Here is a 20,918-nt window from a genome sequence, read left to right on the forward strand (position 1 = left end):
CAATGAAGAAAATCTATTATAATATTTTGGGGAAATATTACAAAATTATAAAAAATAAAAACTAGACATAAAAAACATTCATACTGTACTACCCACCTGTTGGTAACTTTTTCCCTATGCATGTTTTCATACTGTTTAATGGGTACACTTACATCCCGTGTATGCCTCTTATCCTTCGCACATAAGCAGCTATTTTAATGTTGCAACTTTTTTATAAATTTTAATATTGCATAATAAGCAATTATTTCCTTTATTATGTACTTATGCCATTACTGACTTTTACAAGTATAAATGATGCTATAATTAACACTTATGTGCATAAGTTTTCTATACTCACCATTATTTCCTTAGACAAGATATTTCACCTGGGGACTTACACAATCAAAGTGTAAAACTTTTTAAGGCTTTTAATAAATACTTCTGGGCAAGGGTGTTTCACCTAGTGGTTAAGATACCTGCATCCCACATGGTAGAACCTACGTTTGATTCCTGGCTCTAACTCCTAACTTCAGTTTCCTGCCAATGAGGGCCCTGGGAAGCAGCAATGATGACTCAAGTAGTTGGGTCATCCCTGCCACCCCCATGAGACTCCTAGCTTGAATTCCTGGATCCTGGCTTCAGTCCAACCAACCTCCAGCTATTCTGGGCAGTGGGAGAGTGAATTCTCTTTTCGTATGTGTCTCTCTCAATAAACAATTGTAAAAAATAAGTAAATATTGCTACGTCATGTTCAAAATGTCAATTTAACTTTGCTGGGTAGTTTAAAAAAAAGACATAAAGGAGACATGAAGAAGAAAATCTTGGCACACAACAGATTTGGTCAAGGCTTACTCCATTCCTGTGGAATTCACGAACAAATAAATATACTTGGAAATTCTATCCCCTCACAGAATGTATATTTGTGCATGCGACATGTTGTGGAAGAGTGACAGATGTTATGATTAGGTTTTAATTATCCTAGCATGTGTCTTAAGCCCATGTTTTGCTCATATCCCCATTTACAGCATATTTCATTGACTCAGAGAGACACATGCCTCCTCCCAGTCCCTCTGAAGCACTGTGACAGTGGAATTGAGAGTAATGTTTCTTTTTCCCACTCAGTATACTATTTTATTTTGGTATTCAGGTTACTACATTAAATGGGATATGAAATTATACCTGATGTGATTTAAAGGTCAGTTATAAAGGACAGATGCCACATAAAATGTCCTGTCTTACAGGCTTGGGTCCAACATCTATACTGCCTCTAGATGTGAAAGTTAATTTAAGTTTGATGTGGGTAAAATCACAGAATTATGTGTTTGTGTACATACAGACCACATACGTAATATGACTTCAGAAGCAGAATTTTGGGGGGGCTAGCATTGTGGTGCAGCACATTAAGCGGCCACTTGTGACTCTGCCATCTCATATTGGAGCACTGACTCAAGTTCTAGCTGCTCTACTTCTGATCCAGCTCCCACGAACGTGCTTGGGAAAGCAGTGGCTGATGGCCCAGGTACCTGGATCCGTCATCCCTGTGGGAGACCCAGATGGAGGTCTTGGCTCCTGGCTTCAGCCTGGACCAAGCCATGCCAATTGCAGCCATTTGGAGAATAAACTAATGGAGCTCTTCCTCTCTGTCACCCTTTCAAATAAATAAATAAATAAATAAATAAAATCTTATAAAAAAGGAAGTGGAATTCATTTGACCATACAGACTTGCAAATTGTTACTTGCTCAGGGCAGGAAATAATTTATGCTGAGCATGTAGTGAAAAACGCTTATTTCATATGTCATGTGCCTTCTAAACAGGATGACGGAGTTGGCTGAGTTGATATACATACTCAAAAGCCTCACTGAAAATCGGTATGTTAATCTCTAGATATGTACCAAATAGGGCTCCCCAATTCTTTGGTTGCTTCCCCAGGAATCCTATTCTCTTTCTTAGCTTACCCTTTTAGTGTTCTTCAAGGCAGCGCTGATGACACTGACCAACTTCTATTCTTAGGGAAAACACAGAATTCCTCAGCAGCTGTACCTCCACCCACATCCTGGAGCGCCCTCATCTTTCCTGCTAGCCCACAAGGGTCTCTTGAGCTCTGGGTCTGCAAATATAATTGTTTGTCGGATATCCCACAGACACCTCCATCTCCATGAGCACTGCTCATCACATACCGACAACACAGTTTCTAAAGAACTGGTATATACTAACTTGTCTGGGTAATAAACATGGACTTGATTGTCACCTTGTCTCTCTCTAATGTTCAACTCATCTCCAAGTCATGCTAAGTCTCCTTGCTCAGTCTTTAAAATCTAGGTCCTCCTGCCAATGCTGGGTCCTTAGTTCTGGAATAGCAGGATGAATCTAAACTCTGTCCCTGATGAGCTGGTTCCCACCTACTGAATTCTTCCTTGTTCACCCCATTCTTCAGCCAGTATCAACTATCTGCCGTTCTCCAGAAACATCTTTGGTGACCTAACCATGGATAGTAATTTACTAGAAAGGAGTAAACTGGGGGCTGACATTGTGCTGCAGTTGGTTAAGCCACCACTTGCAATGCCAGCATGCTACACTGGAGCACCAGCTCAAGTCCTGGCTGTTCTGCTTGATTCAGCACCCTGGTAATGCCCCGGGAAGAGACTGGAGGCCGGCCCAAGTGCCTGGGCTGCTGATGCCCATGTGGGAGATCTGGATGGAGTTCCAGGCTCTCCTGGCTTTGGTCTGGACTAGCCCTGGCTGTTGTGGCCATTTGAGGAGTAAACTGGCAGAAGGGAGATTGCTCTCTCCCTTACTGTGTCACTCTGCCTTTCAAATAAATGAATAAATATTCAAAGAGACAGAGAGAGGAGCAAGGAGCGAGGAGAGGAGAGAGGAAAGGAGTAAACTGTCAGGAAACTTAACTGCCTAAACACAGGCTGTGGTAATTTCCAAAAGAGATTGCAGCCTCAGGGGTGGTAGGACTAGACGGCAGAGAAGCTCCATCTGGCGTGGTGGGAAGGTACAGATTGATACAAGGATGTGAATACAGGCAAAATGCCATGGCAATGCGTGATGGCAAGCACTGGATTCTCCAATTTATCTGTGCCAATCTTCATGGACCCCAAACATTTTCACATCTTTTTAAGGTCAGTTTTTTTCTTTTAAACCCATTAAATATAACCAAGAAAAAACAAATAACTTGACAAAAATGCACTGAGGCTCAAGCTTTAGAGACAAATAAGTATATTTTCACATAAGACAGAGATACTTTAAGCCAAAGACTGCACAGTTGACATAATTTTGCTTTCTTTTCCTTTCATCATGTAAGCACCAGGCCCTTTGTCAGATCGGCTGCTGTCTATTCAGGGAGCCTGACCTACAGCTCTGGTCTCAGCTCAGGGGTAGCCCTGGAAGTCTGCACTGTCTGTCACGTGACACAGAACGGCCTACACTGTGGTGCACTTCCCTGCCCCTGGGTACTACCGCTCATCTTCATTAGATCATGAGCTTCCGGGGCACGTGGCCAGGCTGACACTGACGGTGGTGTCCCACACCCGGCACAACATGTGGTATACAGTCAGCTGAATGAATGAATGAATCAGCAAGTGAACGACTGCTTCACAATTTCTCTTCATGATCATTTCAAATCTCACCTGAGGTTCAAACACAGATCTTCAGTTACCCTTCTCTGTTTTACCAACAAGCAAATAGAAGCAAGCAAGCAAGCAAGCAATATAATTTCTTATTTGTCTCAGCCCAAGCTTGACTTATCTCACAAGGCATCCAATGTTGGAACACCTAAGAGAAACACTGCGACATTTGGGGAACAAGAATGTATTTCATGTGTCTGTGAGCTGACATCTGCGTGTTTACTTGACCATTATTTGGATCTTTCTGATTTATACTACTTTCTTTCAGAATAATGATTTGGAAGACCAGTCACATCAACTGTGTGTTCAACAGATACGTGACACAGGAAGTGTCCAGGGACAGCCATTCCGTGTCCCAGGAGAGCCCTCGGCAGACTGGCAGGCAGTTGCCGCGGTTACTGCTCATGCTCCTGAGGCCCCTGGTTTTGCACCAGAAGCAGCTGACGCACCTCAGGTGGCAGTGTTTTATGGTGATGCAGAAAGTGTGGCCCAGGTAACAGCACTTTCATAACAAGAGACTTAACACTGAAGATACGCTGACAGATCAGGTACGTACAACAGGATGACACAGTGTAAAGCTAAGTGTTGGGGACTGAGGAGAACCATTCAAGCAGGATCCGATCCACATGAAGAACCACTTACCCAGGGTTTGCTTGCTCCTTCACTCTGATCCAAGGCACCAGGAAGTGAACAATATTTTACATAAACACTCAGTTCTCACATAAGATCATATTACAACATTGAATTCACAAAGAATTTAACGAAGTGTATTTCTAGAAAATATATACTGCAAAGAAGTACTCAAGTCTAAAAAGGATAGCATGCATGATTAAAAGATTTTAATCAGAAATTTCAACACTGATTTATAAGGGCTCTTTAAAAAGCTCGTGGAGGGGTAAGCCTTTAGCATAGTAGTCAAGACACCATATCCCATGTTGGAATACCTGGGTGTGACATCCGGTTCTTGCTCTGGTTCCTGACTGCAGCTTCATGTTGATGTGTATCCTGAGAGGCAGCAGGTAATGGTTCAAGGAGTTGGGTTCCTGCCACCCACACGGGAAACCTAGATTTGAGTCCCTGGCTCCTGACTTTGGCCTTCAGTCAGGAATCATGGTGGATATTTGGGGAGTGAACAGTGGATGGGAGCTTTTTCTCTCTGCCTATCCAGTAAGTAAATATTTTTTAAAGTTCACAAAAAAATGTATATCCTGAAAAAGATTATGAATAAATTTTAAAACTTTCTTTTTTAAAGATTTATTCATTTATCTGAAAGGCAGAGTTACAGAGAGAGAGAGAGAGAGAGAGAGAGAGAGAGAGAGAGAGAGAGAAACAGAAAGAGAGAGAGATCTTCCATCCTCTGATTCACTCACCAAATGGCTGCAATGGCCAGGGCTGGGCCAGGTTGAAGCCAGGAGCCAGGAGCCAGGAGCTTTCTCCAGGTCTCCCACATGGGTGGCCGGGGCCCAAACACTTGGGCTATCTTCTGCTGCTTTTCCAGGGCATCAGCAGGGAGCTGCATTAGAAGTGGAGCAGCCGGAACATGAACCAGAACTCATACAGGATGCCGGCGTTGCAGGCAGTGGCTCAACCCACTATGCCTCAATGCAGGCCCCTCAAAACTTTTTGCAGCAAAATAAACTTATATTTTAATTCCACTTTCCATGAACTTTTTGAGATACTCTTGTACATAGATATTTGATTAGTATTAATAAGATCAATTGTGTAATATATATTAAAATAGAAAAGTCTAGTTTCAGGAAATTTAATACAGGAAGAAAATCCCAAGAGTGAAAATCAGGAAAGAAAAACAATAGGTAATAGCAATCACTGATTTTCAACAAATTAAAATATATTTTAAGTGAGAAAAATATTAAAGTGTGGAAGGTCTAGACTTTGCTCTATTTACGACTGCAAAATACATATTCTGGAATATCTTCTAGAGGTATAAATCACGAATAAATGCATGTTTCTCTTTGTAAAACCGGGGGCTATAGCTTAAAAATTACATAGACATTGAGCATTCAATTAGTCAAAACAACAATGTGTGCAAGCAAATTTGGTTTATTTTTACTCTTATCTTGACATCTTGGGGGAAGAAATGTAATAAAACTTAATACTGACACTGCAGTGTCTTGGGAGAATGTGAGAAGAATGTGCCGTCCCTGGGACTGAGTGCCCTGTCTGCATCTTTAGACTCTCAGGGTTGGCAACGGGTCATGCACGGAGAACAAACACTGCCATTTACCTGCGACAGTGACTGTCGGAGCCGGGCCATCTGTGTGCTGTGGCCTTTGCTGTGATCCTGCTCAGCAACCGCCTGCTTCAGCTTCTCTTTCTCTATAGCTATGCTGTTAAAGGCGGACTTCAAAAGAGAATGCACTGGGCGGGGGAAGGAAAGTGGGAAAGAAACATTAAAATGTGTCCAAAATGAACGCATGCAATTTTAAACTCCCTAGGGCTTTAACTCATACGCATTTTCTGCAAAGGCTACATTACAGCTTAACTAAACATCAACATCAACATGGAATCTATCCGAGTATCTATACTCAAAACAAATTTGGCAATTATAATTAATTGTAATTAACAATACGAAAATTGTTAGCAGTCATACCAGAGAAGCCAACAACACTTGGACACAGAATACGAAATGCAGATATCAACTCTAAATGTCAATATTTAGAAATGAATTTATAATTTCTGGAAGGAAAAAAGAACAGTTTTTTAAAAAGATTTATTTGTGTATTTATTGATTTGAAAGAAAGAGTGACAGAAAGAAAGAAAGAGACAGAGGTGGGGTCAGGTGGAGAAGAGGTAGTGCTGGTTCACTACCAAATGACCACAATGGCTGGGGCTGTGTCAGGCCAAAACCAGGAGCCAGGAACCCAATCTACATCTCCCATGTGGGTGGCAGGGGCCTAAGCATGTGGGCCATCTTCCACTGCCTTCCTAGGTGTATTAGCAGAGAGTTGGATCAGAAACCAAACATCTGGGGCTACAACTGATACTCTGATACAGGATGCCAATGACTCAAGCAGTAGCTTAACCCACTGTACTCCAATACCGACTCTGGTTACAAGTTTTACTTCCCATATTTGACGACAATAATTGAGCGGTTCTGTGTAGCATGAAGTCTCATGCAAGGCATTTACAACCAACCAAATATTATTTCCCAAAGCTTGTGCTTAAAAAAGGAGCATTTCATGAGTTCTGCAGACATGAAACAGGCGTCGATCTCCATGTTCTGACAAGTTGTCAAGGGGGCAGGACATGATCTGATCATGAGAAGAGCACTGGCATTAGTTCCTCCACCAGGAATGTCTTGATGTACAAAGGACTTTTATTTAAAAGCAACAATAAAAACGTCACCGCTCCCCTCACTTCCTACATACCTCACGACTTGAATCGGCAAAATCCGAGGCAGTCTTTAATGTAGAACGACAAAAAGGTTGAACTTCCAGCTCCTACTTTTACAATAACAGAGCTTTTATAATATGTAAAGTCTTCTAAAATAGGTCTTTCTTTTTTTGAGAAAGGTTATTTTTAAAAGAAGTGGGAAATTTCAGCATAAAACACAGTGGCCTGAATTAAAGAGGCAAAATAGCAGGATCACAAGGGATTCACAGCCTATTGATGGGTGTGCTACTTTCCATTATTATCAATTTAAAGGCAATAAGTTTGTAATGGAATATATTAACCTGGCTGCTAGCTCCATAAGTAGACTCCTCACCCATCTACAGAGCTTACAAGAGTCACAGCAAAACAGCGCTCACCATCCCCGCCTTTTCCCAGCATGGAAAATTTGTGTGTCTGTTGAAAACATGTAGTTTCAACAGGGGCTTTAAAACTGTTGAAATCTGGATTACCTGAACACTTTAGGATTGAAAGAAAATACACAAAGCTTTCCTGGGGCTGCCTTCAAATACCTCTCTCTCTCTCTTTAGCAGCTGTGTGATTCTCAGATCACACATTTGTTATCCGAACTTGCTGTATGCCTTCCCCCAGAAGTAAAGTCACTGGCTGTGTATCTCCACGCTATATAAACAAGATAATATTGCTCTACTCCAATAACATAATCAGCATCAGTAATGAAAAGGGATTTACTAGGAATAAAAAGGCAAGTGAGAGAGAGTTGTTGGCTTTACAGAATCTCAGTTGACAGATCATAGAAACAAGGAGCAAACTGATAAATGATTTAGCTTAGTTGTTTTAGGATTATGGAGTTAGAGAAATATCTGATCATCTGACAGCTGATTGTCTTTCCACTGATATCTGAAAGTTAAATACTACAGTGGTATGAGGGGGTTTAATTTGGGAGCCAAGGCCATTGGAAAACACCACACCACATTTTCGCTGAAATTCAGAATTTGTGCTGTGTTCAAGTTTCCCAGAGATGCCTTCAGCGTGTGTACCTTCTTTTCTTGAGCCACCAGGCTCTTGAGTATTACAAGGAGACTTGGGATATTCCCTTTAACACATGTTTTCAAGAACATTTTATAACCTATTAACCAGCCACTCCAGGGGGAAATAACGGTGATTAATTAACTATTACGGTATTAGTATCTGAAAACAAAATAATTTATCTCCCTCTTCAGAAGGTTTTAAAAGGAAATGCCCGAGAAGACACTATTCTAAAGTCAAAAAATGAACTTCACTGGCTAAAAAGGAAACACTACACAATGAGGGGTTGTCAACTGGGGGCCAAGGCTCTTCTTAAGAACAGACAGGACTGCTCAGTCTACTGACTCTCCTGTTACTGATGTATTTGACTCACACTCTGTGGCTGATACTAACAGTGGAACCATAAACACTACTGTAATTTTAATAAAGAGAGAGAGAGGGAGGGAGGGAGGGAGGGAGTAACTTCATCTCTTGGTTCATTCTCCAAAGGTCTGCAATAGCTGGAGCTGAAGCAGGGAATCAGCACTGCAATTCAGGTTGAACTCCCATAAAGTTGAATCCAATTAGTTGAACCATCTCTGCTGCCTCCCAGAGTCTGCACTAGCAGGAAGCTGGAATTAGGAGCCAGAGGCCAGCCTGGAGCCCAGGCACTCCAATATCGCACCCAGGCATCTCACCTGCTAGACTAAATGCCCACCCTTGAAAAAACAGACTCAAGGGTGTGGTCAGTAGTTTCCCATCCCTCAAATAGGAACTGGCCTGTGATGCTTTGGTCAGTAGAATACACTGGGGGTGATGCTGCATTAGTTCTGCAGTTGGCCTTGAGGAGGACTAGAAGCTTCCACTTGCAGTTTCTTGAAGCTCTAACATGTCCTGAACAGAAAGAGGGGCACAACTGCTCGCAGCATTCCAGCTTTCCTGCCAATGTGCCAGGTATGTGGGGGACGGCACCTGGATCTCTCAACCCAGCCCAGCTTCCAGCTGAATTCCACTGAAGAGCCTGGACAATGGCAGGTGGCACAGAAGCTTAGCTGTATAGCTCAGCCCTGCCTGGACTTCTGACATACAAACTGTAAAAAGTACATCTGTAGCCGTGCCACAGCTCACTAGGCTAATCCTCCGCCTGCGGCGCTGGCACCCCAGGTTCTAGTCCCAGTTGGGGTGCCGGATTCTGTTCCGGTTGCTCCTCTTTCAGTCCGTATCTCTACTGTGGCCCAGGAGGGTAGTGGAGGATGGCCCAGGTCCTTGGGCCCTGCACCCGCATGGAGACCAGGAGGAAGCACCTGGCTCCCGGCTTCGGATCGGCGCAGCACCGGCCGTAGTGGCCACTAGGGGGGTGAACCAATGGCAAAAGGAAGACCTTTCTCTCTGTCTCTCTCACTGTCTAACTCTGCCTGTCAAAAGAAAAAAAAAAGTACATTTGTAAAGTAGAATAAAGTATAATAAATGCGTATTGTTTCATAATAAAAAGGACTCAAACAAAAACCTATTTTTTCCTTGCTACAAATAACCAATAAATATACACTCAATGATAACTAATGATATTTAACAAAAAGGTGTAAAATAGTAATACTTTGCTGGACTGCCTAGGATAACGCTCTTTGTCCTTTTTTCCTCCCTCTACCCCATGGCACTTTTTTTAAAAAAATCCAGTCAAAACTATAAAGCTGTGATGTGTGTTCTTCCAACAGACAGGCATTACATCCTGCAACATTTTGTGTATAGAACTCTAACCAGTAAATAAAACTATTTAACTCTGTACTGTTACCACCCAGGCAGAGAAAAGAATAAAAGAAAATCTCTCATCAAAGAAGAGAACTTCTTGATAGGGTACATAATATTTGTTGTTACCTTTCTGTGCAATTAGACAAAATTCCTCTTGCAACTTTGTATAATCCGTTGAACTTTCCAGAGGGTCAGCGAGGTGGCTGGGGGGAGTCTGAAATTCAATATCTGCACAAAGGTTGGGGTTGGAGGAGTGCAAGCGCACGGGTGACATGGTAGCACTGAAAGGGACCTGAAAGGGGAAGAGACAAATTACTAAAGAGCACCAGTGCACCGTTCCACCTTCCCCCACAACGACAAGACCTCTCCCAGGCCTTCAAAGGATAGCTGCCTCTCTGAGGACACCCTCAGAGACACTCAGTACTCATTCACTTTGCAGGTGCTTGGGGGTGGGAGGAGGGCTTCTCATGTTCCATAGCTGATCTAGAACTGCCACAGGTTTACTGTCTTTTCATGGTTACATAGAAAGGTGACTGAAAATGACGGGGAGAAAAGGAAGAATCTCAGATAACCATCAACTGTGAGTCACACTTGATCTAAAAAGTAACTGGTAGAAAACAGCAGATGAACTGGGCTGGAGGTGATCGGCTTCAGGAAGTCTGAGTACCAGGTTAGAAGGTTATTTATGCTCATTCCTCTCTGAGCCTGGAGCAGGGTCTTACTAAACAGGTAAAAACTCAATACTATATCTATATCTATATCCACAATTAACTCACCTCATAGCCATTAATTAAAACACAAATCAAGTTTAACAGCAAACTCAATAATGGTCTAATTATTTTTGAAATTGATTCAATTATTAAAATATATATTAGACATGGAAAATATATTATGCAGGTCACAGTAGTTTATCTTTGTATGTTACATACAACCCTCTTACACATCTATGAAATGGCCTATGAACTGGCCAACAGTGAAATGCATTGAATAGAAAAAGTCATATTACTAGAGATTTTTCCTAATGGCTACAGGTGCTCTGTCCAGGCTGGCTCTGGATGAGGCTTGTGATGTGTGAAAGCAAAGCACCTTTTCTTCCTTTTCAAGAATGCCCTGTCTGAGCAGTACAGATACTGTCAGCCGAAAATTCTGGAAAATGGAAACACCAATGCCCCTTGCAAATCAGATCACCAGTAACTTCTCCCTCATTCCTACTGCATACATGTTCACTTTCTGCAAGAAACCATACTCTTAGCTTCACCACAAGCTGCTTTGTGAACTCAAAGCCTGATTCACACCTCCTGTCTACCTCACAGGAAATAAGCTGTAGGAAGAAGACCAATACCTTGTCTGATATGCATGTATGGCAGAGCCACTTTTTCTATTTTTAGCTCCAAATTTCCTAAGAGATTTGCTGGAAGAGGGGGCTTGGGGAAAGGGTTCTCTTAACTCTGAGGTTATGGAGGACAGAGGGAAGAGAGAGAGAGAAGAACCCAAAATCTGGCCTGAGCTGCAATCAGCTGGCAGGTGAGACCCAGCAGAGGGCCCTTCTGACCTAGCCTTGCCCTGGCTGGGAGATATTTACCTCAAGAAATATCCAAGGGAACAGAGTGAATGAAACCTTCCCCCTCAATTCAGCTCAGCTGCTGCGCCTGTCAACAAGCTTGTGATCCAAAGCATTTGGTATCAGGAGTTACAGAGTAACTGTGTCCACCCCTGGCGGGAACCTCAGCCACACTTGGCTGGGAGGTGTCAACAGCTTGTTTAATTATCAGGCTCAAAACTGACAGCTGACCCAGACTGATACAGGTTGATACAGAAGTAGTAACTAAGCTACTTGAGGCTCCAGAGCCCTGGGGTTCAATCATTTGCTGGGGTCCTGTTTGGTATCCTTACGCTAACAATGACCCAAGTACTTTTGGGATACCTGGAAAGGAATAGGGTTATGCAGAAGAACATTTAAAGATGGATAAAGGAACTGCTGACCTTGGCAATGATGCTGCTGAATGAAGGAAGTGGAGTCAGCCCACAGTCCTATAGCAAGGGCACAGGGAATCCATGGACAGGGTCAGTCCGGGGAGACAAGGGGGTGAAGGGCAGAGACTGGGGGCTGAAGACATGGGGAGGCCAGGGAGTTTTAAGATTTAAGAAACAGGCTTCTTGACAAAAGGAACAAGAAATGCATTGAAAAAAAGGAATGTGGCTGTTTGGTGAGAGGAGATGTGATGTGCTGAGGGTCATTGCCAGGGTTGGATGGGCATGGAGGAGCCCTCAGCACCCTCAGGGCTGCACAGCTTAAGAGCAAAGTCTTCCCAGGTGGGTGGTGAGGAAGGGGTGAGAAGTGGGGATGGGCTGCCTGGGAGACTTGTGCAGTGAGGACCAGAGTCCAGTGAGCACCCAGACCTGTGCCTGGGATAATGGCCTCTAGTGAATGCTGGAGCCAGAAGCTGAGAAGCCTCAGTGATAAATCCTTATTCTGACCATAACAGAAGTCCAAATTGGCTATTAAAGCAGTAAAAGTGGTTTTGTACATGACCCACAGGGAAAACACCATTCAAACTACAATCTCCCTGGGAAATTGAAAACTAATTTTTATGTGCTTCTGGCTGAAAGTGTTTATATTGATATCTTTTTTGTCATTGTTAAAAGAAGTATGTGGAATGAGTCATTTTAATTGAGGAATTCTTAACATTAAAGTGAGAATACAAACCGGGTGAATTCATCTAACTCTAATCGAATGCCTCTTCAGCTTCAGGGCTTATTCATTCAGATTCTTGTTTCTTAATTTGCGTACTAGGGGATTCAAATTTTAAGTGCGAACTCATTTCTCTGTTGGTGATGGTGGGGTGGGAGTTGTCTACAGCGTCTCCATGTTTATACCTGAGAACCCTCAATGCCAGATTTGGGCCTTTCTACCCTGCTCAGGAGAGAAGACCAAGGTATCCTTGAAGTCCTAAGGCCATGAGGAAGCCCAACCCTGGAATATTCCAGAACCAATAACTGCAGTTTAGAATGGGACTGTTAGGGGATGCCCCTAGCACTCATTCGTGAAGAAGTCAAGGGAGAAATGATCTGAGCGTGGAGCAGCTGGCACTTAATTTAGCAAGAGTAAAAAGGAAAGAATGGAAGTAGGTCTATGATAAATGCTAAGCTTGTAGAACATGTCAAGGCAGTGTGACAGGTCTCCGGCTCCTAGTATTCTGCAGTTGTGCATTAAGGGTCCTTTGACGGAAATAACTGCTTTGGGACTCTCAGTGTTCTTCTATGGGGAGAGAGCTCAATTTCTCTTTTCCCAACCTCCTGTTCTGTTGGGTCTGGCTGTCACGCTAGCCCAGGTACCTGAGCAGGAGAAGAAAACAAGGGATGGATTTTAGGTAAAAAGGCACCTAGCCATATGGGATAGGCCCAAAATGCACCGGGCAAGAGGAAGGGCTGGGAATTAAGAACCACTGCACAAAAAGAAACAGGGAACTGAGTCGTCAAGGCCAGGTCCCAGGATGTGGGTGGAGGGGGCCGGCTCAGCGTCCTGATCAATGGCTGTTTCAGTGCGGAGTCAAAGTTACAGATAATGGAAGGTTTAGCATAGCCACCCATCCCCCAACCATTTATTCCTGAATATATTACCAAACGATGCCCAGTAGCTTTTCTCATGAGATGCATCTATGTTTTTCATATAACTTTTATGGTCACAGGTACTTTGAGAGGTGGGCACGAATGTTTTCCTGTTTACAAGTTTTTTTCCTTCTTGGAGTATTCCCAATTTTTAAAACATATACCTATTGTATTCAAATAGGAATTAATCTTGGCTTTATTATATTCACTGTATGTATCTGCAATTTAAAAATGAACACAGGAGAAATGCAATCACTTCCCTGCATGCCATTTTAGAAGCAAAGTATTTAAGGAAACATTACTATTTTCACAGGTGGTTGAGCTTTCCTTTCCAGACTGAAACACCATTCTGTTGCTAATAATCATTTGGATTTCTTAATTTTACAAATGAAAAATCATGTTTAAGAGTTGTCTACCTGCTTATGTACATATCTACTGTCAGAACCTGGTACTGCATCAGTGCTGAGGACCTAATTCATTTGCACTTGAATCACTGACCATGAAAGCAATTTCCATTTTTGTTCAAATGTTCACAAAACTACGTTTAAGAGTCAGGTCCCTAATAAATTCCCAGTCACTGGTTCACTTTATAATCAGAAACAATTTGGTTTCTAAAACAATTCAGCTAGACATTTAGAAATCAAGCAAGAATCAGTTACTTATCATGAAGGAAAAAGCCAACAGTCCTTGCACTAGTACCTATCCTATGATGCAACCAAAACCTTTTCATAGTTTTCAGAAATTCTAGTCTTAAAATATACCTTTAGCTACAGCAAAACTTTATGAATTCAGGAAATATTATCAAATAGTCAAAAAACTAAGGTCCATGATTGCTGTAAGTTTAACAATCTGTATTTTAAAAAGTTCATAGGACTTTGGGGTCGATGCAGTGGCCTCGTGGATGCTGGTGTGTGTTGGAGCTGCTCTACTTCCTCTCTAGTTCCCTGCTAAGGGCCTGGGAGAACAGTAGAGGACAGTCCAGGTGCTCGGCCTCAGCAACCCATCTGAAGCTCCTGGCTTCCGCTTGGCCCATCCTGGCTGTTTCAGCCATCTGGGGGAGTGAACCAGCAGAAGGAATCTCAATCTCAATCTCAATCTCTCCCTCTCTCTCTGTCTCTAATTTTGACTTTCAAATAAATAAATTAATCTTTATTTAAAAAGTCCATGGGATTTCATAAATAATCAAATACTGATTTATTTTTACCCAGCAGGGGTCTAGTGTTCACATATTATATTGAAAATTTGACATGGGCAATTTACTACTATTTGCCTTATCTACCTCAGTATGGCCTCTACTCTCCTTATATTCATCCTATTTTTCTGTTAAGAAAAAAAAAAAAACTCTAGATATGGATTAAATACCATCTCACTCAGTTCATTTTTTTTTTTTTTTTAATTTCCACACTGTATTTGCCGATTTTTATGACAATATTCTTTCTGGAAAACAATTTTCTCTTGCTAAGTAATTTGGGTAGCCATTTAGAGATGACATCAAAATTCACCTTTTCTTACCCTCTCATTTCTTTATTCTCACATCCTTTTCAAATAGTCACATTGCTACAAAAAAAAGCACAATTTATGTCTGTAGTAACATGACTTTTCTCAGAAAAACAGAAATCAGTTAGCATAGGTTCCAACATCAGTATGGCAAAAAAGATAAATAAAATAAAAATAAAAATAAAAACCAACAATATCATTTAAGAAAATTCCACACTACACGGTGCTATACTCAGTTTTGCAAACTTAAGTTATTTCTCACACTGATTATGTAATATTCTCCATTGTACCAACAAATACCTGTGCTGGACTCCTGCCATGCAAAGACAGCCAGAGAACATGCGAAAGCTATGCCGACCCGAGTGGGCTCTCGTTGATGCCACTGCACACGAGTGACACCATCAGCATAGGGGAGGTTACCCTGGCACACAGTTTCTCATTCTTATTAAACTTGCACTTGAGATTGAAATGCACTCACTGTTGTAGCCACTGCTGCTGCTAGCCTCTGTCGGCGCCGAGTTGTGCTGAACTGGCCTTTCGCAGGTGGCCCTTCCTGACAGTGAATGGGAGAAGAGAAAGGGGAGGAAACGTGGGGTGGGGGAGGGGGAGGATGGGATATGGAAGGATGAAAGATAATCAGAAAGAGAGAGGGAGATTTTTTTAACTGAAGTTGACTTTTAAAAAAAAAATTGTAGCAAAAAATTTTTGCAAAGAGCTCTAAAGGGCATTTGTGCTGTGAGAAACGTTTGCTGTTCTCATTTTAAATCGCTCGGATATCTGTCTATTTGCTGACTATAACCCCCACCCCAAAAGGAAATGGAAAATTAAGAACTGGTGACTAGCCTGTGACTTTAAGGTAAGATAAATGTGCATACCGTTTTATTCATGTGATGTCATGTTGTAATGTTACATGAAGTCGAAACTTATTCAGTTAATGATAGTAAAGAAAAAAATAGGTTCAGGGAAACTGATTAAATGGTGCATGAAGGCTAAGATAAACAGGCTGCAAGAAGAGCCTCCTGTTGGCCAGGCACAATTTTTAATCGGGAAGTAAAATAGCAGAGGGATGGGTACCAGGATTCTGGTATTCCCCAGTCAATCCCCGACTATAAACCTTGCTCATTTGGACTCAATATTAGGTATACTGTTGGGATTTTCAAGTTAGAGGATTTTCCAAGGAGGAAGCCAGTCCATTTTAGGACAAGGAAAAAAAAAAAAAACCACAACAGAATACCTATCATGGAACAATGCCCATAAAAATCAACTATGGAAAACCACAAGTGGGTGAAATTCATTTACTGATGTGCACCCTATGCCAGTAGAAGAATTCTAGAACTTTCTTCCATATTTTTCCTCGCTTTTTCATGGGTTGGAATATGAGATAATGATATTTCCTTCCAAGCACTCCATTTTGCCTGCCCCTAAAAGATCCAGACTTGTAAAAAGGCTGTGACCAATGATTTCATTTCCAACTGAATTGAGACATACTTTCTTAGAATCACTTAATATTCTAGAATAAAAAGAAAATCATGACTGCTTTAGTTTTTTTAGAAAAATTGAAATATACTGAAAATGGTTATATCTCTAATTCTCCTTAAAATTTCTGAATTACATTCATATTTTTCTCTTATCTTCACAAGTCTATATTAATCTATGTATATGTTTGTTGCACACACATATACATAATTTACCACAAAATGCTTTCTATACAAATTTCCTTTCTCTTCAGTGTGGTGAAAATGAGAATTTTCTTCTACCCTTTAGTATAATCTGAGCAACTTTGAGATCTAGGACAGCTACACGTGAATGATATCAGATCACTTATCTGTCCGGTCTATCTGTTTTTCCTTACCTCCCCCAATATTTAGGGGTCTCGAATGTAAGTCATGCTATCAGCAGTATAAGAAATCTAACAGCTCTTTCTTCAACAGCAAACCTTTAAAAATCATTCCCTTCTTGTCCTCCTCTACCTTATTTAGAGAACAAACTTACTGCATAATGATACTGAGAATCTTATTAGAACTAACAACACTGACGTGTGCAGGTCCAGAATTCTACGTTTACATTTAAATCCATAGCACAATCTAATCAATGCAAGAATAAACCAAGAAACATCCAGGAAACTTCGCTGAGATCTATTTTTAAAATGATTTATTTTATAATCATTTCAAGATGACAATTATCACAGAAGGCTGAATGTAAAGTTCAGCAATACAACCTCAGTAGGAAGAGCAGTAATGATCACCCCCACCACCAGTCTGGGTCCATCACAACTGGCTGGTTCGCTAAAATTTACAACAGGGGGGTGGGAAATGAGCTGTCATAACTCGAGAGCTTCTTAAATTGGCTACCGCACTGATCATCAGGGAAAGCAATTTAAATACTGAGACAATTGCATGCTCAAAATAAATAGTTGGCATCATTACACAGAAATCCTACAGTCAAACATTTAAAATAGGAGGAGAAGTGAGAACTGGGGTGGGAGACTGTAGTTGGTATGTTTAATTCATTATAGTATAAATAAACGTTATGTTTTTCTATAAATATAATACTGCTGAGGAAACATTATTATGTTCGTCATGGTCACCCTCCCTAGCAAGTGTGCCTGTGGGAGGAACTTCAAGTAACTTCCAAATAACAGAGGAAGAACATCAGAAGGGCTCCTGGAAGACCTGTGGGTTTGGGTACTCAGAAAAGATTCAAATTCTGCAGCATTTACCCTACAACACTATTTGCTTTCGATCAAGAAGAGGTGGAGTTTCTCTGGGAGTGACTGAAAATTTACTGCCACCCCAAAGTCTATTTGTTTTCTACTTGAATTTGAAGCTAAATTTTGGGAAGGCAAAGTTTTCTTTGAGTGTGGGGATGAGGTGATTTCAATTTCTTTCAAAAACACCCAAACAAGAATTAAAAAAACAAATCAATAAACGTAATACATCACATCAACAGAATGACTAAAAATCACATGATCATCTCAATAGATGCAGAAAAAGCATTTGATACGATTCAACACCCATTCATGATAAAGCCTTGAACAAATTATTTATAGAAAAACATATTTCAACATAATAAAGGCAATATATGACAAACCCACAGACAACATCATATTGAATGAGGAAAAGTTGAAAGCATTTCCTTTAAGATCTGGAGCCACGGCGCCGGCACACCGGGTTCTAGTCCCGGTCAGGGCGCCGGATTCTGTCCCGGTTGCCCCTCTTCCAGGCCAGCTCTCTGCTATGGCCAGGGAGTGCAGTGGAGGATGGCCCAGGTGCTTGGGCCCTGCACCCCATGGGAGACCAGGAAAAGCACCTGGATCCTGGCTCCTGCCATCGGATCAGCGCGGTGCGCCGGCTGCAGCGGCGGCCATTGGAGGGTGAACCAACGGCAAAGGAAGACCTTTCTCTCTGTCTCTCTCTCTCACTGTCCACTCTGCCTGTCAAAAAAAAAAAAAAAAAAAAAAAAAAAAGATCTGGAGCCAGACAAGGATGTCCACTAACTCTGCTCTTATTCAGTATGGTACTGAAAGTTTTAGCCAAAGGAATTAAGCAAGAGAAACGAAAGTATGCAACGAGGAAAGGAGGAAGTCAAACCATTTCTGTTTGCAGATGACATGATTCTACACAGAGACTTAAAGACTTCACCAAGGAGCTGGTGCTGTGGCATAGTGGGATAAGCCTCTGCTTGCAGCACTGGCATCTCATGTGGGTGCCAGTTCAAGTCCTGGCTGCTTTTCTTCTGATCTAGCTCTGCTATGGCCTGGGAAAGCAGTAGAAGATGGCCCAAGTGCTTGGGCCCCTGCACCCACGTGGGAGACCTGGTAAGAGCTCCTGGCTCCTGGCTTTGGATTGGTGCAGCTCTGGCTGTTGCGGCCATTTGGGGAATGAACCAGTGGATGGAAGACCTTTCTCTCTGTCTCTCCCTTGCACTGTCTGTAACTCTATCTCTCAACTAACTAAATAAAATACTTAAAAAAAAAAAGACATCACCAAGAAAATATTTGAGCTGATAAATAAATTCAATAAAGTTGTATAATGTAAAATCAACTCCCCAAGTCAGTAGCATTTTTATATACTATAAAAGCCAGTAGCAGCTTCTGGCTCCTGGCTTCAGCCCGGCCCAGCCCTGGACATTGTGTCTATTTGGGGAGTGAACCAGTGTATGGAAGATAGCTCTCTCTTTCTCTGGCTCTCCTTCCCTGTAACTCTTTCAAATAAATAAATACATATTAAAAAATAATAAAATAGTGGTTACCTGAAATTGGGAAGGGAAGAGGAGGGGGAAAGTTTGGATAATGGGTTCCAAAACGTAACGGGGTGAATGCAGAGGACGCTGGCATTTTTGCAGCTCAGTGCTGTCACCAAGGTGCCCAGTGCTGTATCATATTGTGTATAAAGAGCCAGAAGACAGGAACTGGCAGGCTCCAAAAACAAACCAGCCAAAGAAGGCAAGGAAATGGAAAGGTTGGTTGCCTGCTCTGGTAGATTTCTGCTGTGTACATGTGTAGAAATGTACTGTATTCCTAAAAACGTGTAACACATTGATCCAAAATTAAATAAATAAATAAATTTGATAAAGAATTATAAGGATTACAAGGGCCTCTTGTTATTCTTTGGTGAAAAAAGAAAGCACAACAGGATAAATGTTTAAAATTTAAAAACAAATGAGTGTGAAAGAAGATTTTCCTGCCTCTTGAACACTTTCTTGCAGTGATCCAGAAAAATCTTTACAACCTCTCTATACATTTAAAAGCACAGCTTGTGACTAGAGGGGCATTCACACTTGCATTTTGCTTCCATCAGATACAACTGAGTAATATGGGACCACGGTGGCTTTCTGGCCATAATAGGGAGCCAGGGGGTCCTGTGCTGAGACTCACTGAGAACCAAACCACACAAGACAACAGCATGAACGGGAATCCGCTCAGTGGCTCACCTCAAAAAACACAAGACTGAAATAATATCTGATGGTGCTGGCCTTCTTCAATTGTTTTATTTGTGGAGCTGGTTCTTTTATCTATTAAAATGGTTCTTTTTTATTATTGCTAGCTTTGATAACCATAGAATTCATGCTTAAACACACACACACACACACATACACAATTAGACAATCTCAAGCTCAAAACAAATAGAATAGCCAAAAGCTATTTTACATAGTTTTCTTGTGAAATCATTTGGGGCATTTGTCCTTATAGCATTATTTTTATGGTCAGGAAAGCACACAAAAACATACTGAACAAATAAACACAAGGAATCATATTCACTGAATATGGACATTCTAAATAAAAAATAGGTCTTTAAGTTTGTGAAGAATTATTTTTAACTACATCAGATTAGCAAGAAAAGCAAAAATTTGTTAATAACATACTCAGAATTACAATACAAAGTGTTATTAATGCAGTTAGAATTAGAGAATTATTTTGTTAACTTAGAAGACATTGCAGAATTCTGAAAAGCAGTTTCTTATGCCTTTGTTAGAATATAAGTGGATATATTTTAGCTTAAAAACAGCCAAATCATAAATCTAATTTTGACTGTGTAGGGCAAGGGTCCTTCATAATAAATAGCTAGGATGAGAACAGTAGTGAATGTAGTTTAAAGATGTGAAAATAATACTATTATGACCTAAGAAGTTTTAGGCATTTACCATATTTTGTATCACTGTAATACAATAACCTAAGATGGTCTTTCTTTAAAAATTTAAAACTATATCAAATATATTTATCAAAGTAAATTTATCATGAGTTATTAAGACTTCAGTTCTCATTTTAAAGTGACTATTGCTGCCCAAATGTCGCTCCCCCTCTTCGTGGAGGAACGACACGGGACCCTGCGCTGTTCTTTCGTCTGCTCGGCCCTCCCCGGGTTTGCTGCTGGTTCTTCCCGGGTTGGCTACTATCCCTTCCACCTCCGTGGAAGGGCAGTTCCCCCTGGCCACATTCCCCACTTCCGCAGGGGAGCGGCACACCGCCGGCCGGCTTTCTCGGGGGCTGCACGGGTTCCCTTAGATGTTCCCCATAGATGTTCCTGGTGCATGCCGTCTCTCTCCTCCTTTATAGTCCTTCTCTGCCAATCCCAACT

The 20,918-nt window shown here is 41.5% G+C and overlaps 1 protein-coding gene across 29 annotated transcripts in view; it reads right to left on the reverse strand.

Moving 5' to 3' along the window:
• The window catches only part of OSBPL6 (oxysterol binding protein like 6), a 216,441-nt gene that overhangs the window by 26,852 nt on the left and 168,671 nt on the right, over positions 1-20,918 (reverse strand). For 9 of the 29 annotated variants that reach the window (XM_070070610.2, XM_070070602.2, XM_070070597.2 and 6 more), the window contains 3 exons: positions 15,320-15,394; positions 9,862-10,027; positions 5,858-5,991 (listed from right to left, as the gene is read on the reverse strand). In XM_070070610.2, the coding sequence (XP_069926711.1) occupies positions 5,858-5,991; positions 9,862-10,027; positions 15,320-15,394 (375 nt within the window). Of the gene's footprint in view, positions 1-4,254; positions 4,279-5,857; positions 5,992-9,861; positions 10,028-15,319; positions 15,395-20,918 lie in introns of all 29 variants that reach the window. The other 20 variants (XM_070070614.2, XM_070070607.2, XM_070070609.2 and 17 more) reach the window with 3 other exon arrangements.

The sequence above is a fragment of the Oryctolagus cuniculus genome, chromosome 3 (genome assembly GCF_051225735.1).
Source record: "Oryctolagus cuniculus isolate XC-2025 breed Fujian yellow rabbit chromosome 3, ASM5122573v1, whole genome shotgun sequence".
NCBI classification, from domain to species: Eukaryota; Metazoa; Chordata; class Mammalia; order Lagomorpha; family Leporidae; genus Oryctolagus; species Oryctolagus cuniculus.